Source organism: Rhipicephalus microplus, unplaced genomic scaffold, assembly GCF_043290135.1.
Source record: "Rhipicephalus microplus isolate Deutch F79 unplaced genomic scaffold, USDA_Rmic scaffold_32, whole genome shotgun sequence".
Lineage (NCBI taxonomy): Eukaryota > Metazoa > Arthropoda > Arachnida > Ixodida > Ixodidae > Rhipicephalus > Rhipicephalus microplus.
The window spans coordinates 866,437-890,315 of record NW_027464605.1 but is presented as its reverse complement, the minus strand read 5'-3'; the positions used below and the strand labels follow the sequence as shown (position 1 = coordinate 890,315).

The window sequence follows — 23,879 nt, the reverse complement described above, 5'->3', positions numbered from 1 at the left end:
TGCAGAATTTTCACTCCTCTGTTTATTCATTGCACATGAAGCAACACACAAGCCAGTTTTCCATATGTAGCGTACATATGTGGTAAGCCTTTTATATCCCTCCAACATGAGAAAAATTAAAATCACTTGCACATTTCATTGAGGTCATAAATTCGATGTATACCTGTTGGGACGAAAGGAGAAGAGTGCCCCTTCACCAAAAGCATGGAGGGCAGCTCTCGCAATGTTTTTTTTTAGAATCAACCAAATATTGCAAGTGTCCCATAACCACAGATAACAGCACACCAGAGAAACATAATATTGCACCCATGTAATGTTTAAAAATCAGGCAGAACACAGAATGCTGCATAAAAATGTGCTCACAGAAGGCAATGCAACAATAACTTTAATTGCATTCAACTTTCTTGACTAGGCTGAAACTGTAGCAACAATACTGTGCCTTGTTTGCAATGGTCAGAATCAGCAACTATCACACTGCTGGTCAAAAAAAAGGAACATTCACAGGAATGTGCAGAGTAATTGAGGTACAAAAACACGGTCAGGCTAAACAGTATAACACAGGTAAACATGAATCGCAGCAGGATGCTCATTACATCCAATGTCATTCCATTTATCTGTGCTTGGCTGCAATTCAACAATTTAACAAACATTTCTCTACCCATTTCACATTGCAGCACCGGAAAACATAGCACAAAACAAAGCCACGTGTCCTGGTTCTATTTCGCTTTTCTACGCTTTCTTGCAACATAGTTTGAAACAGTTGACTTGATCACCCAATTCAGTTTATCATAATTTTTTGCTTAAATGTCTGTTTTCTAATGTGAACAATAAAAAAAAATTTAATTATATCAGTTACACCTCAACCGTTAATTAGCAGGCATAAATACCATCTTTTTGAATGAGTCAGAAATACAGTACTTTATGGTTACCTCTTCAAATCACTTGATACAAGTGATATTTGGGCAACAGTACATAACTGAGACAATTAAGAGAAATGCTACTCATTACTAAGCCCCAGTTATTTGCAGTTATTTTGTCCTCCTGCAGTTATTTTCGTCCAATAAAAGGGTTCCTTGAAGTGTATGCAAGAACAGCTCAATATCACACGCACCAAACACAACAAGGCTAGGTGTCACTGTTTTTACACAGCTCTGTCAATTCTCAGGCACAAAAATTTTCTTTAGCAAGTTTTAAATGCTTGTAATATTGTAAGAGTGATTTTCCTAAATCACCTTTTTTTTCTGTTACTTTTGTTTTATTATAGGAAGAACATTGCGAATCTCTAGCAAATTGTCTGAAAGTGCGACACAGAGAAAAAAGTAATAGACAATTTACTGCTTTATTCCTACAGTTTCAGTGATGAGTGAACGAAAATTCAGTTATGTCTTAGGGCATTACAAAAGCTTCCTCAAGTAACCATGGACACTACAGATATATCAGGTATCTTTGAGTTTACGACGATGTCCGCAACAATCTACTAGGGCAAGCATATTTCACGTAACATCTTCAAGTTGGATATGTGCGCATATTTAGCCAAAAAAAAATTTATTACCACATGCCAACTGGATACGCTGTCCATGCCCTTTTATCTGCTACCAAGCAGCTACTCTTAATTAAATCGCATAAGGCATTTTAATGCCTATAAGAAGAATATTATATTTAAAAACACATTTCTATGCCGAATAAACAAAAGCTGTTCATCGTTCTATTGCTCTGTCACGATATTAATGACGTAGGACGATAAAAAATTTAAACCTAGAAAAGAAAATGATTTTCCTCGACGGTGCTGGGTTTCGAACACAAGACTTTAAGCTTCAACAGTGAATGCCCCAATTACTGGGCTACACCACACACTCAAAGAATGTCACTCTAGGTGAACCATACAAATGCGATGTACCCACAGTGCAAAACCTAGTGCAATAATAAAATTACCCGTGGTGCAAATGTTAAAGAAATAATACTTTTTATGAAGGCTTTGTTGAATTTTGTGGAAGTGGAATAAAGGCCCTCTTAACGGTATGTAATGCCATATATGGAGTGTTCTGCACATTAGGAAAACTCAGGCTGAAAATCTAATGCCAAACTCGTGTTTCAGTGATGGCAGGATGTACTTTCTGCTGGGTTGCTCCAAGTGCTGAAAAACACGAGTAGAAGATGAAAAACTCCACACCATTCTAGAGAAGGCCGGAACCTATAATAGCACGTACTAGAACTGGGTCCGCAACAGAGTTGCTCACGTAGAATGGCTGCATTTTGCGAACTGGGAATGAAAAGATTTGTGCACGTTCACTTTATATAAAACACGATATTATTGTGTATGCAAAGCTGTTACAGTCAGGCCACAAATGTGTAAACCACTTAAGACAATAGCGCGAGAATTCAGAAAACTTGGGAAGTTGTCAAACGCATGATATAACCCAATGTGGCTAAGATAGACCACAATGACAATTATCCTTTCACTGACACGTAAATTTCCTACAATTTTTACCGTTCTTTCACCTTCTGAGAATATGAATTCATGAGAAAATAAGGGGTTGCATGCAAGCATATAAGTATTAGTATGTTAAATCTATAGAGGAGTTTATACTTTCATTTGTAATGTGCTTGGATAGCCATTGTTATGTCTACATTTTTATACGTCTACTATTCCTACAAGGGCATACAATCTATGAAAATATCAGTTGGACATCCAGCACACATGTAACCCTGTGATGGGTCAATGATATCTGAGTAGGATATTTCTGAGTTGTCCATGGTTACTTCGGTCAGTATGGTGAGAGCTACTTTATTCATAACCACTCTTGATAAATCTGCACACACACTAACAAATGCACTCACTACTGATAAGAGCATTACCACTGTTCACTTCAATAGCAAAGATAAACTTGGTAGGCACTGGCCAGTGAAATCTCAAGCGACTCAAGCAAAGAGGCTGTCACACCTCAGCAAGAGCAGCAAACGCTTAGTGATGTCACCTAAGTGATCATAGCAACTAAAAATGTCCAATAAGACCAACTACACAGCTGTCACGGTGTGAGCTAACAACGACCAACCCTGATTGCCAGCGAGAAGTTGTGAATTTGAGATGAGCACTATAAATCCTGCAGACGTTACAGTGGCCACAAATGCTCATATGCATCACTTTCGTTAATAAAGGAGTACTGACACAAAAGTTTGAAGGTAAGATAACTTGGAGATACAGATTCGTGTAGACTCACATACACTGTCTAAAATAGATCAATGGCCAATAAAGCCAAGAACCTGTTTAGAATCAATTTCAAAGCCTATGCTACGTGACTGAATGCAAAGCAAAAGAACCTTGCAATAGTGACATTAACTTGGTTTTAACATAAGCAGTCAGCCATGCACCTTACACGTGTTTTGTGCCACAGCTGTCATGCACGAGCACATGCTTACACGTGCAGGCACACACACAGAGTCCCACCTTTTCTAAAGCTCTCTGAAACTGAAACTTCGACTGTGCATTTGTTCAACCGTCGGAATTTCATGTTTGGACAAGCTAGGGTTTTAGTTTTGAGAAGCAGGTATAACTAGCAAGTTATTGCAGCAGAAAAAGTAACATGCAAAACTTTTGTGTCAGTACTCCTTCAAAAAACCACTCTAGGCACACCAACAACTTGTTACTTGCCTGGTTACATCACAGAAATCCAGCAAACTAAGGACACCATGTTGACCTCTGCTAGAAGAAAGCGCATAGTACAAATTTTTCCTCGCGACAACATATTCATGCACGTAGAAATAATACCTGAAAGAAAACATGGTGTCACTTGTGATGGTAGTGTTTTAGCAAACGCAAAGGGAGTGCCCGGACATATGGAATGTTTGGCTTGTTTTGGAAGTAGTCCCACTTAAAATGCAAGCAAGGCTTTTTTTTTAAACCAATGACATACCCAAGTCTCCACAAAAAGCGCCCATTCTTTCTAATGAACTACGCACTGACGTTTACTATAATGCACCATCACAAAAAAACAAAGAAAATGGGAATATAAAAGAGAAAGCAATGCTGGCATGGTGCAATTTCGCTTGAAAAATTTAATGAAAAATGAAGGTGAAAATGTTCACATTGTGTGCAATTATGTGGACTAGAACAAACATAGCTGCATTATAGTAATTTAATTATACTAATGTATCAGATATAGCACCTTGCAGGTTCTTTTGATACAGGCTAAATCATTGCAAAGGCAGAACAACAGTCACTGTGTGAACAACTTTCAGCTTGCTAAGCATTCAGTCTGTTTACGCTGCCTGAGAAAAGTCGATCTGGAGCCAGTGGTTTTTGAAAAGTTCTTGCATGCAACATCACTGCAGTGGTGCTATTTTTCTCTAGGTAATGCAGTACAACGTAGCCCTGCGATTCCTGAACAATTCAGTGCACTCGGAATGCAAGGTTGGACACAAAGAGAAAGGCCAACAAATTGTACTGAAATAATGTGTCTGACCGTAGTTACAAGGACTTTCACCGGTACGCTGTACAAGGGGTGGCCACACAGACTCAGCAGCGTCCCCACATCGCATCAATTTCGCGCACTGTTCCCTGCATACAACGCCACTGCCAACCTCCCACTTTAACATACATAAACAGTAACATTCATTGGCCTGTCCTTAAACAGGCATCCCTACAAGTTCGATGAGTCCCTGCATGAGTTCAGCACCTCTTGGTAGTCTTGTTCGAGCACACGGTCTAGCAAAAGACAGTCGATCTGCCGGTCGTCGAGAGTACCGCCGGTGCCTGTGCTTAGGAGGCTGTCCGTGTCGGAGCCTTCCTCGACAGTTTGAAGCCGCTGGGAAGTGCCGTCCAGAGTGAGTCTTCGTGCTGCTTTCGCCAATGATGCCTCAATGTCCAGCGCAACGACTGGTGAAAGATCTTCAAGCGTGGCGAGAGGAACCCCAGGGGCACTGCGTTTGCAGAATACACGAGCCACTCGATATCAGTAAGGATGCAAAGTCAGCCCTTTATTCAGCCAGCTAACGGAGAGGACTGTCCCTTAACCTTGACAAAACATCAAGAAAAAATTGTACTAGAAGTCCATTGTCAGTTAACCATACTGGTTTCTCTATACCAAGTTGCAACCATAAACATAATAATTCATGGTCCCTCCAATAAGTATATAGAAAGACAGAGCACTGGCAGCCCATGAAAGAAACTGTAAGTTGTTCTTATAAGCATGCAGCTGTGGCGCAGAGACTGCTACGCAATGAGGCAAGCTTGTACTGGTGTGGCAGCTTGGGCTAGTTGGTATGGCATGACGATAGTTATAGCGCGAGAACAAAACGTGTGTCGTCGTTTTGTTCTCGCGCTAAAACTATCATCTTGTACTGGTCTTTCAGTTTCCCGACTGCATGCTTTCCCCTTAAAGCAACTAAATTCTCTATTCTTAGACAGGAAAAAAGGCAGTCAATAGCACTGAGGTATGAAACTTTTGCATACCATTTTCTATCTTGATCAATTCTTTAATGAAATCTGATAGCACTACTTCAACACATCAAGTCATGTCTGGCATTAGAGGTACTCACACGAAAGTTTTCATTTCTTGTTTTTTTTGTGTCAAACGAAAAACCAAGCCCTCAAAAGCTTCAAAAATGTAGCGCTGTGCGCGAGTGCACCCTTTAAAAGTAATTACAGAAGGCTTTCTAAAAGCTAGTTTCGGTTCCTACTATACAGTGACGTCACAACACAGTACAAACTTCTCATCGCATGTTTGTGCAAGATATGGTGACGTGTCCATGACTGCACCGCCCTGTGGCTTCGTTGGTGATACACCAACAGTCAATTTGAAAGTTTTGATGATGCACAAGAGCCCATCGTGGAAGTTTCGGTACCTATGTCATCAAAACTAGCCAGACTACACTGTGAAGTTACCGGAATTACTAGTACTGTAACCTGACGTCATGTTAGTGTTGATGCGGTAAGTGTGCCATAAAAATTGACCTCAATATCAAAATCAAATATCTTATATGCGTTTTCTGAGCACCATACTTTATAAGATCTGTCTCTGTATATAGGAACTATGAATGGCAGAGTAAACTCGGCTTCGAAAAAAGGTGTCAGTACCCCTTTAACAGCTAGCACGGCGCAATCAGTGAACAGAACTGTTACTGGAGTCTGCCGCACTTCTTTATACACATGTCCTGTGCTGGTTAAATTACTTACCCATTGTTGTTTGAAGCTGCTGTAGTTAGATCGAGCACAATCTCTTCATTGCCGTTGCACTGTGTGGTGTCTGGGAACATCCGGTCTATCACCGCAGCAACCAGCTGCTTTAATGTTGGCACGGCATACTGCGGAACCTTTGCACACTTCTCTTCTGCGACTTGCGATTGAGGAGTCTTGCCCGTGAACACTCGGTCGACAAGCGATGAAACAAGTCCTCTGTGCTGACTAGTTGGTGGCGGCGACGATGGGTACCTCACGTGAGCTTGACGGCCTTCCTGTGTGAAAGTGAAAACCAATATGTAACATAGGACTACACACGAAAATGCCTATGAGCCATAGCAATGCAATACTCCCAACCATGTCATGAGCTACAGAACATTCTGCGTAAATCAGAACTTCCGAAACAGGAAAATGAAACACCTGCCTCTATTACGGTTCCTTTTACAGACCATGAACACAATGACCAATATAGCAAATGGACCTAAATTAATGGGAAGAAGGTAAAAGGCAATTGTCTCCCTGTGTCACCTCCTTTATAGTATTTTAGCACAATGTTTATTTGCATTAAGTCGCCAAAGTGCTTATGGTTCATTATAAAGTGTGCAAGAACCGGCTAGCCCAGCAACAAGTACTATTAACAGCCTGTGATGTGTTGTATTTTTGTGCGTGTTAGGCAACACACAAAACACACTTCCGCAATTGTAATAAAAAAATTCATATCTTTCCGTAACCAGAACCACCCGCAATGTCTAGTTCTTTAAAAAAATCCCAAGTGGTAGGGCAGGCTCTGCCAGTTGTGCTTTTTTAAGGAACTCAATGCTAATTCATTTTCACATTAAGTAGGCAATTGAAGAAAATCATTCACAAAATGAAAAAAATGTTCCCGTACAATTAAGCATTGCTTGCTCCGAGTGATTACATGTGTGATAGTTTTTGTCGGAGAAACATAATCACATTTAAATAGTGAGACAGGCATGCATGGCGGTATACTGACCCAGAATTTGCTAAGTCTTCACAAGAACATTCCTGTGCAATGAAAGGTGCAATTGTGTCAAAAAAAAAAACATTCCTAGTTTCTGTGCACTAGTAGTCTTCCCTAGCCTCCATTACTGCTAAAGCTGATCTCATCAATGTTAAGAAAGTGTTCAACAAGATGTAAAAATCCCGCTTCTCTCTGTAATGCATCATGGGCACAGAGAGATTAGGCAATGAAATTAATAAATAATATAAGGAATAGCAGCCACAAGCCTACTTAGTTATGCGAGAGGGTTCCTTAATAAACATCATTTCATATTGAACAGATTCAATGGCACTTAGATCTCTGTCACCAAGTTTTGCTGACATTACTACTTTTGTATAAATACAATCAAATCTCAAACAAACCTCAATACAACAAAGTTTGCAATGTGATGAACATTTCTTTGTCACCTCCCCCCCTTCTTTTTTTTAGGGGCAAAGCTCCTTATGGCGTCATCCGTTCCTCCCTTTATCGCTTGTAACCACCGGTGGCACATACCCGTTGTCGGAGTGCATCCTCGATGTATGTAGTAAGTAGTCACCTCTCGTTTAGTTCTTAATATGTCCGCTAGATGGTGGCACTTGTATATAATCAATATATGATGAAAATATCCGAGATGGTGGTATTTGGAGTGTTCGCTAGACGGATGGATGTACAGACAGACAGACAGACAGACAGACAGAGGCACGGACGCTTCGCCCCACTTATCATCATTCAATCCGTGGATATGCTGTAATTTTGTTTTCTTCCACTGAAAGTCATGTATATTTCTCTCAATATAACAAAACAGTTATCTCTTACAGATGTAATACAACAGATCTTTGGAGTGTGCTAGAAGAAACAAGAATATTTGGGCAAATATTCTTGTCTTTACAGGTAATGAGAAATTGTAATGTATTTAAAAGCTACTTCAGTGGAGACAGCTACGAGAAAATTTTTCAAAGCAGTGCTGCGATGCAGAAAGCACACTTGCTATCAGTGTACAGTAGACTCCCTTTAAGACGAATTCAAAAGGACCAGTATAATTTGTTCGTTTTATCAGAAGTTCGCTTTATCAGAAGTGCCCCCAAAAACCAAATGCTAACATGGCAAGTGTGCCTAGATATGTTGCTTGAAAACACTGGAGTATACTTACAGTGGGCAGGAAAAGAACAAGAAAAAGCATTTATTTGGCTCGGCTTAATAAAAACTATGCTTTCAAGTAGAGTATTTGAAATACGCCAATCTAATGAGTACTCGGTTTTACAAGTTCATAATATGCTCATGAATAAATTGCTACCACATTTTAACAGTGGAACTGTAGCATGACTCTGTTTTCACGATTAGAAGAAGATTAAAGGAGACAAGCTCAAGTAAACTGACTTTCTTTTTTTCATTTTGCTTTCTCTTGTTCGCCTGAATGCCCCTATCAAGACTAATGTTTGTTGCGCAGAATTGCCGTCGTTGTCGGTTGCTGTGACAGTTCGTCTTAACAGAAAAGGCGTGTCACGCAGTTCGTCTTAAGCAGATTTTATTTGCACTGAGTCTAAGGAAAACCAAACAAACATTCCCGAGTTGTTCGTCTTAAGCAGGAATTCGTCTCGACAGAGTTCTAGAGAAAGTTCACTGTATTTTACTACATGGGATGGCGACAAGTGTATCTATCAGAGGCTTCTGTGTTTCGCTTATTACAACAAAATTTCCCATGATAAACTTTAGGGTTAATTAAAGGTGAAAAGTGCTGAGATAATATCAAATGTAGAAGGACTTCAAGATTTTAGGAATGTCTAAATTCATTAGCACAGCTGGAATACCAAATCAACAACACAAGAAACTTACCAAAATGCAGTTTGACCTGAACATGATGAAGTAGGATGTCTGCAAAAAGTTCAACTCTCATAGACTACGCTTATAAACATTCAAACTTGTGTACAGTTTCTGATCATCATCATCTTTATTATTTTTTTTTTCAGCCATAAAGATTATCATCCTGTGGCTTTTTCTTCAATACATAGTCACCATTCCCTTTTGATAGGTGTATTGTAGCACAGCCTTTCCTTCAAAGACCTAAACTTGTTTAAGGTATCTGTACAAACGCAAATATGAACAAACACAGGTGAAGCATGGAATGTTACCTCAGAAAGCGCTCTTCGAATGGCCGCTGGATGCCTTTGAATTCTTCTAGGCTCCGGCAATCTCTTATACGTCTCTTCACAGCAGATATCCTCATATATTTTTAACATCTGCAACAAGCCAAGTGGCACCATGTTTATCGGCGAGCTTCTAAAGTGAATGGTGGAGCTTTATTAACACACACATATACAGAAAAGAACAAACATGCTCTGATTGTGCATACCATTATTGCAATAGGGATTTATTATGCATTTTTATGGGGAGATGTCAAAAGACTGATGTATTCAGTACAATATAAACACACGGCACGACAATCGGCATCACAATAGCAAATATCATATGGCGACTCGGGAACCAATCCATTCTCCCATTCTTCATCCCCTAAATGAGCGGCACATAGCATTACCCTCCAAGGTTGGAAGCGCCAACTTGGTGCACTTTAGCGAAGACAGTAGTTAGAATGTTCACTCTACAGAGAAATCAGCGATGTTTGATATACATGTAAGGCAGACTATGTGAACGATGATGGTGTAGGATTAAGTCCATGGAGGCGAAGACAGTGGTACGATTTCACAAGTCCCATCAGTCGCTTTACAGCCCCAGTTCCTAGTGCATTTCAATCCTGGCGACATTGTTACTGAATCATCGAAACTAGTGAATTTTAGGAATAGCACATTTAAATGGCTTCACGTACCTAAAGTTTTGAACCCTCCTTGCATTCTTAAAACTACAACTCCCCACTGTCGTCTTCTAGGTCTAACTGCTAGACACAGAAAATCAGCTCGTCATGTAGTATTCGTCGCAGGCCGTTTCAGGTGTCTATGTATGCTAGCGCTGCACTTGCCAAGAGGCTGGCGGGAAAACAGGATTCAAGCCCCAATTAAGTAATGTTTTTCATTTCATTTGGCACTTGAATAAAACAAAAAATGGAACCAGAATTTAGGATTATCAGAAGCTAGACGTACACTACTGGTCATGTCCAAGCAGATATCCAGCTAGAGAATGCAATGAACAAGTATGGGCATTTCTTTATGCTTGCCCACTAAAACTTGATTACTTGATCATGATTTTGTCTATGACAGCCATGGCAAAGTCACCAAAAGTATTTCACTCAAACCTAACTACACTGAAACCTCACTTTAACGGAATTGCATCTTACTCTAAAATAAGTTTGTGGTATATAAAAATTCGTTATAATGGAGTATATTCCAAACACGATATATATTAGAAGACTATTCTTCAGTTACTTCTTTATAACAAAAATTTGGTTACATATGGGTCTGATATACTGACCATATCACTTATGAACTACCCGGAGGGCACACACACATTTAGGAAAGAAGAAGTAGGTTTATTCGATGTTCTGGTAATTAATTAAATCACACATTTTAACTTTAAGTAACATTGCATCAAAGACCACTAAAATTATCACAAATATTTTTGTTTCTCTAGAGATTATCTTTTTCGCATATTCTTTGCCCTCTTTGTCTGCTCTCTCTGTCTTTCTCATTTTATTATTTATTTATTTATTTTGTTTCACAACTTTTACTGCCGCATGCCTCGTGCCCGGTTCCCCGTAGTGGGTTGTGATTCTTCCAGGAATCATCATTTGGAGCAGATGTCAACTTCTCGTTTTCTGTCTTGTTTCACCCGCAACAATACTGAGGTTTGAGTGCATTGACAGCAGTCGGCATTAACCATGCGTGACCTTGCGCCCTTACCTCCGAACTAGATAGGCTAGAAGATTTCACTAGCCGCTGCGGGAACCCATCACCCAGCGCATGAGCAAAGGTGTCGTCTCTGCTACCACGGCCACAGCAGTCATCGCTGCTGAGCAGACTGCTGCCACTGCTGCTGCTGTTCGGCATCAGAAGCCGGTTTTGATGCATCTGGTCACTGATTTGCTCCAAGTTGTGCAGGGCCTCAGTGTACGAGAACTTGACCCTCATGACGTCCTCTTCCATGTGGAAGACGCGCTTCTTTTGCTCCTGCAATGGACAACATCGGGTAATTGAAGGGAGGGGGGGGGGGGGGCAATTTTGTAAAAGATGAAAAGAAGAGAAAAGTGAGCCCCGCAGCTGTCTGCAGCTAAGTGTGACACCTCAACAATAGCTCACGACTGAATGGGTTAAGGAGGGATTTAAGAAGATAGAGTGAGAAGTAAAGATCGAGAAATGAAAAAAAGTAGGATACGGTCGAAGGAGTCCCAGGACAAGGCTAGAGCTGCCCGGTGTCAGGAGTTCATGAATGGCGGGCTGTCGAAGGAGTCCCAGGAGAAGGCGCCGATTGGCTAGAGCTGCCCGGCATCAGGAGTTCATGAATGGCGGGGCGATCGGTGAGGGCTACGCTGGCGGAGGAGATGACGACGACAGTACCGTTCAGCACAGAATCCACCAAGCGAGTTCGTAGATAAGATGAATAAATACTAAAGCGCTAAAGTGTCATTAGCATGCATTATATTTTCAGTTCTGATTGTTTGATTGATTTGTGGGGTTTAACCTCCCAAAACCACCATATGATTATGAGAGACGCCGTAGTGGAGGGCTCCGGAAATTTCGACCACCTGGGCTTCTTTAACGTGCACCCAAATCTGAGTACACAGGCCTACAACATTTCCGCCTCCATCAGAAATGCAGCCGTCGCAGCCGGGATTCGATCACGCAACACACGGGTCAGCAACCGAGTACCTTATAGACCACCATCGCGGGTCAGATTTTCAGTTTTACATGCGCAGTTGTTACTAAGGGAATCGCACAATTCTCGGATAGCAGTGGAGGCAATGTACGGCAATGTGAATGTTGTCAAACAATAGCCAAAGATCAGTCAGCAGCCATGCCAGCGAGTCATCGGAATGAACATTCTTGTCAGAGCAGCCAATTCAGGCACAATAACATACGATGGGTGCAGTGAAGACTACAGAAGCACAAGACTAGGACTAACTAAGCATCTGAAAGTACTTGGCAAAATTCACGTGGTGCTGTGCTGATACTCAGGACTTCCAAAAAGTGTGGAAAACAAAATATAACCAATCCAAGAAAAAACATGGGAAAGGCACAATCTTCATGACATGCAAAACACTGTCAATGGTGCCACAAAGAAGGATCCGCAAGATGCTAAGAAAAAGGGGAGACAGAGCCAAGAAAACTTGTGTCCCAAATTTTCCTTAAACTGATGCTGGTCACACATATGAGAGCAGAAATTTATGGCTGTTCTATATATATTTGATGATATTATTCTGTAATTGAACCATACAACATTAACCTAGCCCTCTAAAAAAATAACCCCACCAGGCAATTCAATTGCAAAGTTCTCGATTCCATGTAGCACATAGAAACACAAGCATCAATTAATGCTGCACTGTATGGTGTAGACCATGGGTTCTCAAACGAAGGTTGGTGAAACCGAAGTGTTACATGAAGGACATGTTGGGATTTCGCAGGCAGCTAGAATGAATGCTGTATGCATCCGTATTACCCCCATTAGCAACTAGTGTTGTGCATTATTGTGGCCAGGGCAGGGGTCCATGCTCTGTCAGGCGTTCAGTTGCGTTTTCATTACCCCTTCTCATCCAACCACTTGATAAATCAATGTTGTATGTTTTCAATTATGAGTAAACTTCAAACTTCAAGTTTATTTATTTGAAAAAGCTAACTTGCATTGGATTAGACATGCATTTAACGAAGGCGTCCCAGGCAGCATCTACACATCGAATGTCTGTGAGCAGCAAAAAAAAAAAAAAAAAACAGGTGGTCACAGCACTAAGAACTCGTCACCTAGTGTGCACCATGAAACTTGCATGATTTGCAGAACCATAGTGACAGGATGCATGAAAAACTGATAATTCATACTCGAGAGTGTTCAAACCAGTTGAACAACAATAACGGGCGCATCAGCTATTTATTTGCGGATCACAGCAAGTCGGCGATCAGCCGGCACTTTTCATATAATTTGATTCGCTACTGCACTATGTTGGTTTCGTAACCAAAATGCGCAGCAAGCACTTTTATACGCTTATGACTGTGGGCTACACGGGCATGAAAGCTTTGCTTTACAATCGGTGTGTCAGTCCACGAGCATCTCGTTGTGCAAATGGCATGCCTTTTTTTTCTTTATTTATTTTTCACAAAAAAAAGTTAAGGCCTCTGTACGTCCAGCGCTTCGTTTGTGTGAATATATTGCTTGTGCTGGGTGGTGCCTGAAGCATGTAGTGTGTGGTCAGCGGGCGCTAAACGACTTGTAGAGCAGTGCAGGGGCATATTGCAAGTCTATGTATTATCGGGAGTTCCAAGTTCTACGCCAACAGCGATGACCTTCGATATTCAAGAAAACAAAACACGCCAATGTGGGCTATGCTAATACGCCAACAGCGATGACCTTCGATATTCAAGAAAACAAAACACGCCAATGTGGGCTATGCTAATACTGTGGTTGCCCGTGTAAGAGGCGTTATCACCTGCCCACTCCCCGCTATCGACTGTCTCCATGCTCAGAAATAGTTAGCAGTTTCGTGGCACTCTAGAACAGCTGTTCAGAATCGCCAGGGCCAGATAGTTTGGGGACCTATGGGGTAGACTGTTGTTACACAAATTCAGTTGGAATGGGCAATGAATTGCAAGAACAATATATTGCAGTAACTAAATGCAACACATTGTTCTACAAGATGAACATACTACAGATACACATAAACAATGTCATGCAGCTAACTCAGTTGAAACTCTACAAACACCACTCTAGCAGATACCGTAAACAACCATGAAATATTGAGAATTTTCTTTTCATTTTCTTCCCTCAGAATTCATTTAAGTGAATTCTGCAAAAGAAGACGTAAATATAAAGCAAACTTAGTTTCAGTTATAGTTCTACAGCGAGCAAATGATTAACCTCTGACCTTGTAACATTCGCATTGTGTTATTGAGTCCCTCACACTTGGTGCGTATTGTGCTAACCTCGGCAACAATTAGTACTTTTGCTCAAATCTAGCATTTACCTATTATTTCAAAATTACATCAATGAGCATAAATTAATTCTTTACTTCTACTAATCTGGCAATATTATAGAAAGAATTAACTTCAGACATCCTTACGAGAGAAACAAGCAAATCTTCAATAATAAGTTAAATGGACAACAAATTATATGCTTCCTAAAAATAACTGTATCCAACACACTTTTCTGCCGCATGCCACAAAAATCATGCACATGCAAACATATGTAAGTCTATATATTCAAGTCAAGCATGTAAGTCAATGGCAACTTGATTAATGAGGATACAGATCAACTTACTATTGCAAGCATTTGTAAAGCAAGCTTCACTTGGATTTTTTTTTAATTTGAAGGAGAACCCATGCAAAACCATTTGTTGCAAAACATAACGAGACAGTTACTACATCTAAGAGGTGCTAAACTTACCTCAAGAGCTTCATTTAGCTGAGCCTTCATCTCAAAGTATGGCCTGTAAGCGATCAAGCACACAAACATTCTCCCACCTGCTCTGTCACTCTAGCATAGAGACCGTTAGACCACCGTGAGAAGTTAATCGAATGCTGAAGCATCTGGTGATAAAACACCTCAAAGACTCGCACATCGAAGAGACACTAAAGAGCAAAACGATTTTTGGCGTATCAGTAAATTACAATTTACACCACTCTTACTGCGACATGACACTTGGCAAGAGAGAAAACGCGCAAAAAAAAAAATGCGGGTGGCGACGCCACCTTGAGATTCCTGCACCAAAAACAGTGAAGTAAGAAATTTTGATGACGTCTACCGAGTTTCACGCAGCTTCCAATCGATTAACAAGAAATACATTATCATCCGTGGGTGCCACAGACTTAACATGCGAAGTTTCAGAAAACTATCAAGCCGATGCCACGAAAATACCAAAACTACATTGTGAAATTTCGAACGTCAAGTGCGGAGAATTTGGCACAAAATTTAAAAAGTGAACTTCTACCTTGATTTTTACCACTAATAATTGCCTTATGATAATGAAACATGCGACATTTGAGTTCTCAGAGCACAGTTTGTAAATCTAAACCAACTCATTGTTCCAATTTAGTGTCGCTTTGGGCAAGAAGCAATGGTACACATGCAGAAAATGTGAACTCTAATATTATGCAGGTTCCAAAAAAAAAAATCCTCGTGTATAACTGGTAGTACATATAATAACATAGAACTGATTTAGTCAGTGCAGTGATGACTATACATAAATGTGATAATTATTTCAATTAGTAATACTTTTAGCCACCAGATACAATCACATTACAGCACTTGTGTGGTGTTAAGTTATTCAGGTATTGACCAAAAGCAGTGGCATGTATCTGTGTCCATAACAACATGTGTGCCCACATTTAGTGAAAATGATGCAACAGAAATTCACACAACATTGACTCCCGTTTTGCTTTACTATTTGCTAACAATATCTACGCATTTTTTTCCCCTGCTTACTGACCTCCAGTGATTCTAACCATTCTGACTATGTTTCTGGACAATGAAAGCATGATTTCTAAGTGAAACAATGTTGTCTGGTACATGCTATGTCTGTATAATTTTTAAATGTGCAATGTTTGAAGTTGCACAAAAGCAATGTTTTGCTGTGTGCCATTTTATACACAGCTCAAAGTAGAATAAATTTTCGCACTTGGGTATAGTGCTCAATGATCGACAAGAAGTTATGTGCTTTTTATAAGATGTGGTGCTCCCACAAATGTGGAGTAAAACAACACTACGTGCATACATACAGGGCTCTGCTTACTTTTTGCAAAAGTTCCACTGGTAATCGCATATTTTGAGATTTAAGCACTAGTGATTTTTACTTCAGTTTCCCAATTACTAAGACCTTTCCCAGCAAGAACTTATTAGGTTGAGCTAATTAACCACTTTTTGTTAATTATGGGTGAATTACCACATGTCAGCCAACACCACAGCGTCACCACCACTGATGGAATCAACAGTCTTTCAAAATGACTGTTTCTAAATACAGTGAAGCCCCGATTACTATACGACTTTCAGGGGACCATGCAAGACCGCCGTATAATCCGGGCATCGTATAATCATAAAACCAAGATTACAGGCAGTGACACTCAGCCTTGCCTAGAAAACGGGTACAGGCCACCTGAATAAGCCCACGGCACAACTTTGAGCCATGACATCATTACTTAGTTGAAGGAGGCACGAGTGAATCTTTATTCTCAAGCTTAAAAAAAATCGAATCCAACGAGCATCTTTCCAACAATAAATGGAGTCCGAGAATTGCCTGCACGCGAAAACGAAAATGAAACCGCGTTGCCAACTGCTTCCCGTCAGAAGAGTCAGACACAGTGTCACCATAACACAGTCATCGCTATCACATAATGGCGACGGACCATGAGTTCACACAGAATGCGTTCGTGTGATTCGTGCATTACTGAGCTGTGCGTGTTGTAATTTGTTGCCTAGTGATTTGCAACTCCTGATGTTTCCCTCGTACTTTGACATTGACCTCGAGTGTGAGCGTTGACGGAAGTAATTTTGCACAATGAAAACAGCTGCGTCACACACTTATGTGTGAGCCTGTGACGGTGAGTGCGACGAAGGCAGAAGATCAGCTGTACGTTGACCAGGAAAACTTTTGACAGGCTGGAAACGTGAAAATATCAGCTTTTCGGCCGGCTGAAGCTACCTTGTACGGATGGAGCTTGACTAGGTAAAGACCCCGGATACGTACGCACGCGATCAATGAATATGTAGAAGCATGTGAACTTCCAGAAGAATAAATTTTCTATTCTAAAAAGACATGTCTTACTCCCTATTTTTAAACTTTTCTAATCGTCAACCTAGGGTAATGCTAGTTAATATTAGGCACTTGCGAATATTTGGTCGACGTTTGATCTGAGTAAAGGCATTTTTTTTCTTTCGGAGGGAATCTGAAAGTCATTGTGAGATGCAGGGCTGGCGTAAGTAAAACTACGTCCTATAACCAAGGTTTTTAATACATTGTTCCTATGGCGATTTTGCTGACACCAAACTGATTCGTCGTGGAACCGGGGGATATTGAATTGAAGTTCCAAACAAGGCCCAAATTGCAGCCCCTTAGAAATCAATTATTTGAGACAGTGAGATTCTGCTACATTGAAAACAACCTTCAGTATTGTACTTCAATTACATGAACATAGACATTGTGTATTGCACAGCATCACTTAGATCAAATTTTTAACCTTCCTGCATTCTAAAAAAAATGCATTCAATTTCCTATCAACCACAGTGTTAATGAAAGCAAGCAATAAACGGGCCAAGAAGCCAAAACAATTTCTTATGCAAGAAGGAGCATGCTTAGGCTACATAAAACAAGCAAGACTCGAAAAGGTAACCAAGGTTGGTTATCCAGGATGAAAAATTCGTGGAAAGAAACCACAACAGGACTTCACGACAAAATAGTGGGGACGAAAGTAAAACCACACGTGTATAAAATATGTAAGGCTGGGGTACTCACAGCAACTGAAGTTCATGCTGGTTTGCTAAATTGTTAAGTTGCAGCAAACTTCTGCGTGCTGACAGACTAAGAGGTTGAAGGGGAAGGGTGAAAGGGAGGAGAAGAAAACAAAAAAATATGGCAATTGCCAAACTTATAGAGCATTCCTAGAAAAAAAAACAAATAAGGCAAACCATAGTGTGAACATACCGGGCCATCTATCTATCAGAATAGAAATGGACTCTATGAAAATTTCCTGTTGCAGATATTGCGATTTCCATCACGTCAACAGTTTCAATGCTTGAAAAGGCAGAAACCAGTTGGGAGATCAACCGCAGAGTGATATCAGCTGGTAAATGCAACTTCATCATTAACTGGGTATAATTCGAGACATCAAGGCGTTTTGCTACTGCTCTAGAAGAATGATTTTTGAAACCCACTGCTATGCGAAGGATTCCAGCTACGTTATTATTGCTTTGCTGCTTCACAACTTTAATTTTGCAGTTCGCATACATGCCTAGCACAATACCTCTATTTAATAAATCAGGGATGACAATATGATGTTATAGACTTATTGCACGTTTGTAAACAACTGCAGCGGTCGTCTATATGTGTTGGTTTGTAGTAGTAACGTCGCGGCGCTAGGCTCCGCCCAGTCGTACCAGCCAAAAGCGCGCTACCATCCTGTGTGAACATGCGACATTTGGCGCAGCGGATGCGGAAGCTGCCTGTGAGCACTTCGCGTGGATGCCTCCCTTTTAACCTACCTTTTAACCCATAAAAATTCTTTTATTATTGAATACGTGCATGTTTCGTACAGATATTAATAAATTTTTATTTCTCGCAAAGCCACGGCTCAGGAGGACTAGGGTCATAGTCATGATTTTAAAATTACATTTGTTTTCGACGTGTGACAGCCTGCAGGTAAAATACACATTAGGCCCGCCTGATGTCATTCGTTGTACATGACATTAGATTTGCCATGTGACAGGGGTACAAGTCTATTTCTCAAAGACTAGATAACCCGGTATTAGTAACACACCACTTCAAGCCATATATGACACCCATATGAGGAATGGCCTTACAGCATGCAGTGAACAAGCATGACATTCCCTCGACATTACACATGACAACTTGCAGGCATTCCTCCATTCTATGCAACTGAACACATCAAAATATTTGTGTATCGGTGGATGTTACTATGACTATAGTTTAAAATCCTGCTGCAGCTAGGGAGCAAGGTTGGGGTTACAAAGCAACAAGTTAATACCACATGAATGAAATTCGAGGGGACACAATGGGATCTCCCCTCTATGTTTTCATGGCTACAGTGGACATAAAGCCTCTGTCTTAATCAGCCAATTGTGTGCGCTAGCCCGAATAGGCTGAGTCACCATACTTGAGTGAAAAAACACCATTACAAAAAATGTAACAGGAACTCAGCTAAAGATGTTCCTCAATAGCCTCGACTGTATATGCAATAAGGATCTAACAAATGAATGATCAGCTAATGGAACCACGATGTATTGAGCTCAATGCCCTTCGAAGCTAAATGGCAGAAAAATCTGAAATTCCAGAAACCAAATTCATTTTAGCATATTACTTGTAGTTCTTCATAAAGTTTTAAGGTGTTCGAAATGACGTATGGAGTGTAAAAGGTAATTGTGAAAAAACCTTTATTTACACAGCACCACTTAGGACAAGAACAATAACATCATGACAAAAAATTAGCACCTTTTTCACATAGATAATGTCATTTACAGGTCATCTCAAAATAAAAATATGCCAAGTAATTCTTTGCAGGACTTGTTACATAAACAGGAGCCTTGCAATCCTCTGAGCAAGGTCGGGAACATTGCGAATAGTGACTACAAGTCTTTTCACTGGAAAAGTTAGCAATTTTCATGGCTTTCTGTGTAACTGAAACAAAATAGAATATGATAAGAGCCTTGCAGTGCCTTTGTGACTTCCCTATTAATTACTCCTTCAATATGCAGAATGGTGTCTGCAGTGCTGTGGAAATGCCTTCCCAGTCCCCGTTTTCAGCGACAAAAGATAAGCAGTTCAAAAGCCCTACCTGGCCTTGACGATAGACTTTTTGATAGCATGGTGTAGATCAAGCACTGTTTGTTGCTGGCCTTTACAGGCGTGCCATAGTCGACCCTGCTCAGCCCCGCTCAGCACCCGCTCACGTTCGGCCTCGTTCACCTGCACCAATAAAAGAGCTCTATGTATTCCATCATTCAATGCGAACATTGAGCTACTTCTAAATCCTTCGTAGCTTTACGCTAAAGCAGAAGTGGGTGTCAGTTTTCCCTTCCCTGAAACCCTCTCCTTATTTCCGGCCTCTGAAAAACCAATTTTCCAGTGATACCTTGTTCAGTAAAGAGGCAGTAATATATATGTTGACTCTCGTGAATTCAAACTCGAAGGGACCTCTGAACTTTGTTTGAATTATCAATAAGTTTTAATCATCAGAAGTTCTCAGACAATGACTCTGGGTGAGGTGTCACCAGACATTATGATTAGGCGTTAATTTTACCATATTTAAAAAGTTTTTAAGTGCTTTTAAACCCTAACTGCACGCAATGAACAGAAAGCAGAGGTGCAAGGTCCATAAGGTTATAGGCTATTTACTGCCGATCAGACCTTTTAAAGAAATCGTGGGTTGCCAACTGCTTCTTTGCTATAGGTATGTGGCTTCAGCACAAAGCCATCTATACCAGTTGAGAAGCATCACGGTTTACCATGCATGTGTTTTGTTTGAAACATTTGTTTACTAGCAAAGCCTTTTTTCTTGAAGGCCTGACATGCCTATTTTTAATTTTTAGACTGTTTGAATTATATAGGTACGCAAATTTTTAAACAATAGTGGAAAAGCAGCAGATATTTTGTGGTATAGAACTGCAAAAAGTATGAATTAACCAAATAATGAAGTTTGAATTAGGAGGCTTTTAAATACATTGAAGGAATAGAGGGCCAACAAAAATTTAATTTTGTTTGAATTACTCAAAAGCATGAATTACCAAACCTGTAATTAATTAATGGCATCTCCTAAACCCTTCAAGCTTTGTGGCTGGCACAGGAAGCACTACTTATCGTCAAGCTGTGATGATATTGGACCCACACATACAAGGTTTGTTTACTTGATAGCATGGTTTGTTTACTTGTTTATTTTACTAATAATTAAACAATTATTTCACATTATTAGTCACTAATTGGTAGCAATATCTCAAATGAATAAGGAGGATTACATAAAAGTGTGGATAGACAGAAGTCAACTAGGTACAGGGGTAATAAATTCCTCGAGCTTACTTGGCTCAGTAGTGTGCACAGTGTCAGTAAGCAAGTTGTTCGACACTCTTGCTGTGTGAAGAAAGAAAAATTTATTAGAACCGGGATTGGTGTGGCAGTTTACAGTAGCTGCGCAGTTACTGCCAAATTTAACACAAGCATCAAAGCACGTCTATATAACACAGTGCAAGATCAGAAGCAAGGACAGCGAAGCTGCCAACGATTCACTGACCCGGACAGTAGCCTGGTTGAGCATTTCCTGAAACATCGGGTCCAGAGAACCTTGGGCCCCCTGGCGCCGTAGGCCTTCCTCCGCCAGTGCCACCATCTGACGAGCAGTGCAATGGGCCAACGTCGCCCGTTCGTGCCGCAGAGAAGCCTTGCGTGCTGCGTCTTCAAGCTGCGCAAGCCATTCATAACACCGGTTGCAATATCGCATGAAATCGCTTTTCCACAAAAAAGCTGATGACGAAATGGTTTGACGGTGCCATTCTGCATGTCGCGATATCTCACTGTTGAGCCACATCATGTTCCACCGGGGAACTGTATAACTAAGGGAAACGTGAAGGATGCAAAATACGCCCCAGCCGAGGGCTCCTGCTCTCTTTTGAGTGGCTGGAACTTAAAAGAGCGCACAACACAGCACTTGTCCTGTGCTGTGCGTGCTCTTCAATATCCCGCACCAAATTTGCGCTCTAATGCTTAGCTCCCAGTGCTCAATGCACAAGCGTTCTTTTGCATTCTGCCTTTCACCTACAGAATTTGACCTACACAAATAAGAATCGATCCCACAACATTCGCAAAATAATGTTATTGTCACTGAATTGCAGCACTACATTAGTGGGCAATTCATCAGTGATTTGGTCAGTCTTGTCATTGTACATAGATTGTGCCTTTTTGCAGGGCAATACACAACTAGTTTTCACCATTATAATGATTTACTGTTCTATTAGTTAGTTGCAGCACAAAATGTGACACTCCAAATGGCTGCATTATATTTTGTAATTAGTTAGGTCCCTGAACTTAGATGAATGAGTGCTATAGCTTACCATGATTTCCGACGCTTGCCTCCGTTAGTAAAGGGTGAAATACAGATCTTTTTTATAACTGAACTATACTGCTCCGATGCGCAATGCATAGCTCTCAATCACCTCATGTTTGCAAAGCAGGCCCCATGCGTAAGCATGTTTTTGCAGCCATCCCATCAGTCTACACAGCAACTGCAATAAACTTGACATTGCAAATTGTAGTTTGAAAGTGTGCCAACCTCACCTCTTTCGCTTTCATTCTAGCCTCGTAATAAGGCCGCGCTTTTTCCACATGGCTTCCCAGCTTTTTGGCAAGTTGGTTAATTTTTTGTGACGACTCCGAGAGAAGCAGGCGAAAATTGGATCTTGCTTCCTGCAGCGTGTAGAGGAAACATAACAGTGGTGATGATGGCAAATATAGAAGAACATACCAACGAATAAGAATGGCATAAGACATTGTGTTGCGAGTCAATCACCATTCAACTTACACACATTTTATGCATACTTTATTAGGTCCACTAAATTCGTTTAGTCAGGATTGTCATGCACACAGATGTACAGAGCAAGAGTGCCTTGTGCACGGAAAACCTAAGGGGTACACCTGTTGTAATAACTATGCCTACAAGGGTCTCACCTCGACGAAAATGTATACATCTTCCAATTGTTAACTGCAGATTAACCTAGGTCAAGTGGAAAGGGCACTTGCACAAAAGAAGTAGACTGCCTCTGGGCTTGTTTGTAAGGACATGTAAACACAAAAGTGAACTTTGAGATTAACAGTGAGTTGCCGGGACTATTTCCTTACCCTTTATTGACAATTTCTCTTTCAGAAACCCAAGATCATACGTTCATGCCTTTGATCGCGGGTTACAGGCCCGGTTCCTAAAACTATGCGGTCAGGGTATCAGTGTGCCTGTCACTGCGAACAAGAATTCTTCGGACCAATGAAAGCGTACTCGTTGAAACAACTCCTCCATGGCTCCACAGCTTGCCTCAATATGCGTGCACTTGACGTAGATCAGTCAACGCGGAAATCCACACCATTTTAAACATACCCGTATCATCACGTAAACAGCGGCGTTTGGCTTGTTAGAAGAAACTCTAGCGGGAAGTACTCACATCAAGTTCGATTTCCAGCTTGTTTATAAGCTCGGTAGCCGTGTTCAGGCGTTCCAGTTCAAACTGCAAAGCGAAAGTAACTCAGCACCGCGTGCTTGGGCATCCGGGCTGACAATGTCAAACCGTCATTAACATCTGCGTGGATTATACTCACCTGGACACGTTGATCGAGTGGTTCCCGATCATCTTGATCGCTGCTGTCCGGCAAAGATCCTTCGTCCGAGAACGCGGTGGACATATCGATTTTTGGGTTGGTCCCTCCGCACGCACGAGTTCAGTCACGATCAAGCACAACGCGGCGACGATCAATCAGCAGTAAAGCACGGATGACATTTCTAACACGGAAGAAAAGACGCTCGTCCACGTCGCCATGTATACATCACTCTCTTTACGTTTCCTGAATGTTTTTGCTGACGACGCTGACTTTCCAGAGCCATCGCGGTGACCCGCTATCTGCCGATACGCCTGCCTGTTACCTTTAAACATGGCCGACACAATCCTGCTACTGGACGTAACGCAGCTGCAAAGCATGAGTTAAAAAGCGAATACCTTGTATATAATAAGTTTTTGAAGTAATTATTACTATTTATTCACAAATAAAACTCAGCAGTAAGTTTATATTTTTGTTGATGAACAGAATGATGTGAATTCGTGGAATAAACGTGTTATGCATGGCGCTAGCAAACG

General features: G+C 40.9%; 1 protein-coding gene across 4 annotated transcripts; it reads right to left on the bottom strand.

Moving 5' to 3' along the window:
- On the bottom strand, nt 1–23,823 carry LOC119172265 (uncharacterized). Of its 4 annotated transcripts, XM_075884451.1 has the most exons (12): nt 23,347–23,819; nt 23,193–23,255; nt 22,318–22,446; nt 21,278–21,445; nt 21,067–21,117; nt 19,829–19,959; nt 17,773–17,838; nt 14,712–14,754; nt 11,027–11,293; nt 9,308–9,415; nt 6,173–6,450; nt 1–4,917 (listed from the first exon to the last, which is right to left on the bottom strand). In XM_075884451.1, exons 1-12 carry the CDS (start codon nt 23,428–23,430, stop codon nt 4,638–4,640), a joined length of 1,668 nt encoding a protein of 555 aa, XP_075740566.1. In that variant the 5' UTR covers nt 23,431–23,819; the 3' UTR covers nt 1–4,637. The 4 variants fall into 4 exon arrangements, with proteins under 4 accessions (XP_075740566.1, XP_075740567.1, XP_037279206.2 ...); XM_075884452.1 differs by lacking the exon at nt 17,773–17,838 and having other exon boundaries at nt 23,347–23,823; XM_037423309.2 differs by lacking the exon at nt 21,067–21,117 and having other exon boundaries at nt 23,347–23,808.
- Nucleotides 23,824–23,879: the final 56 nt, after the last annotated feature.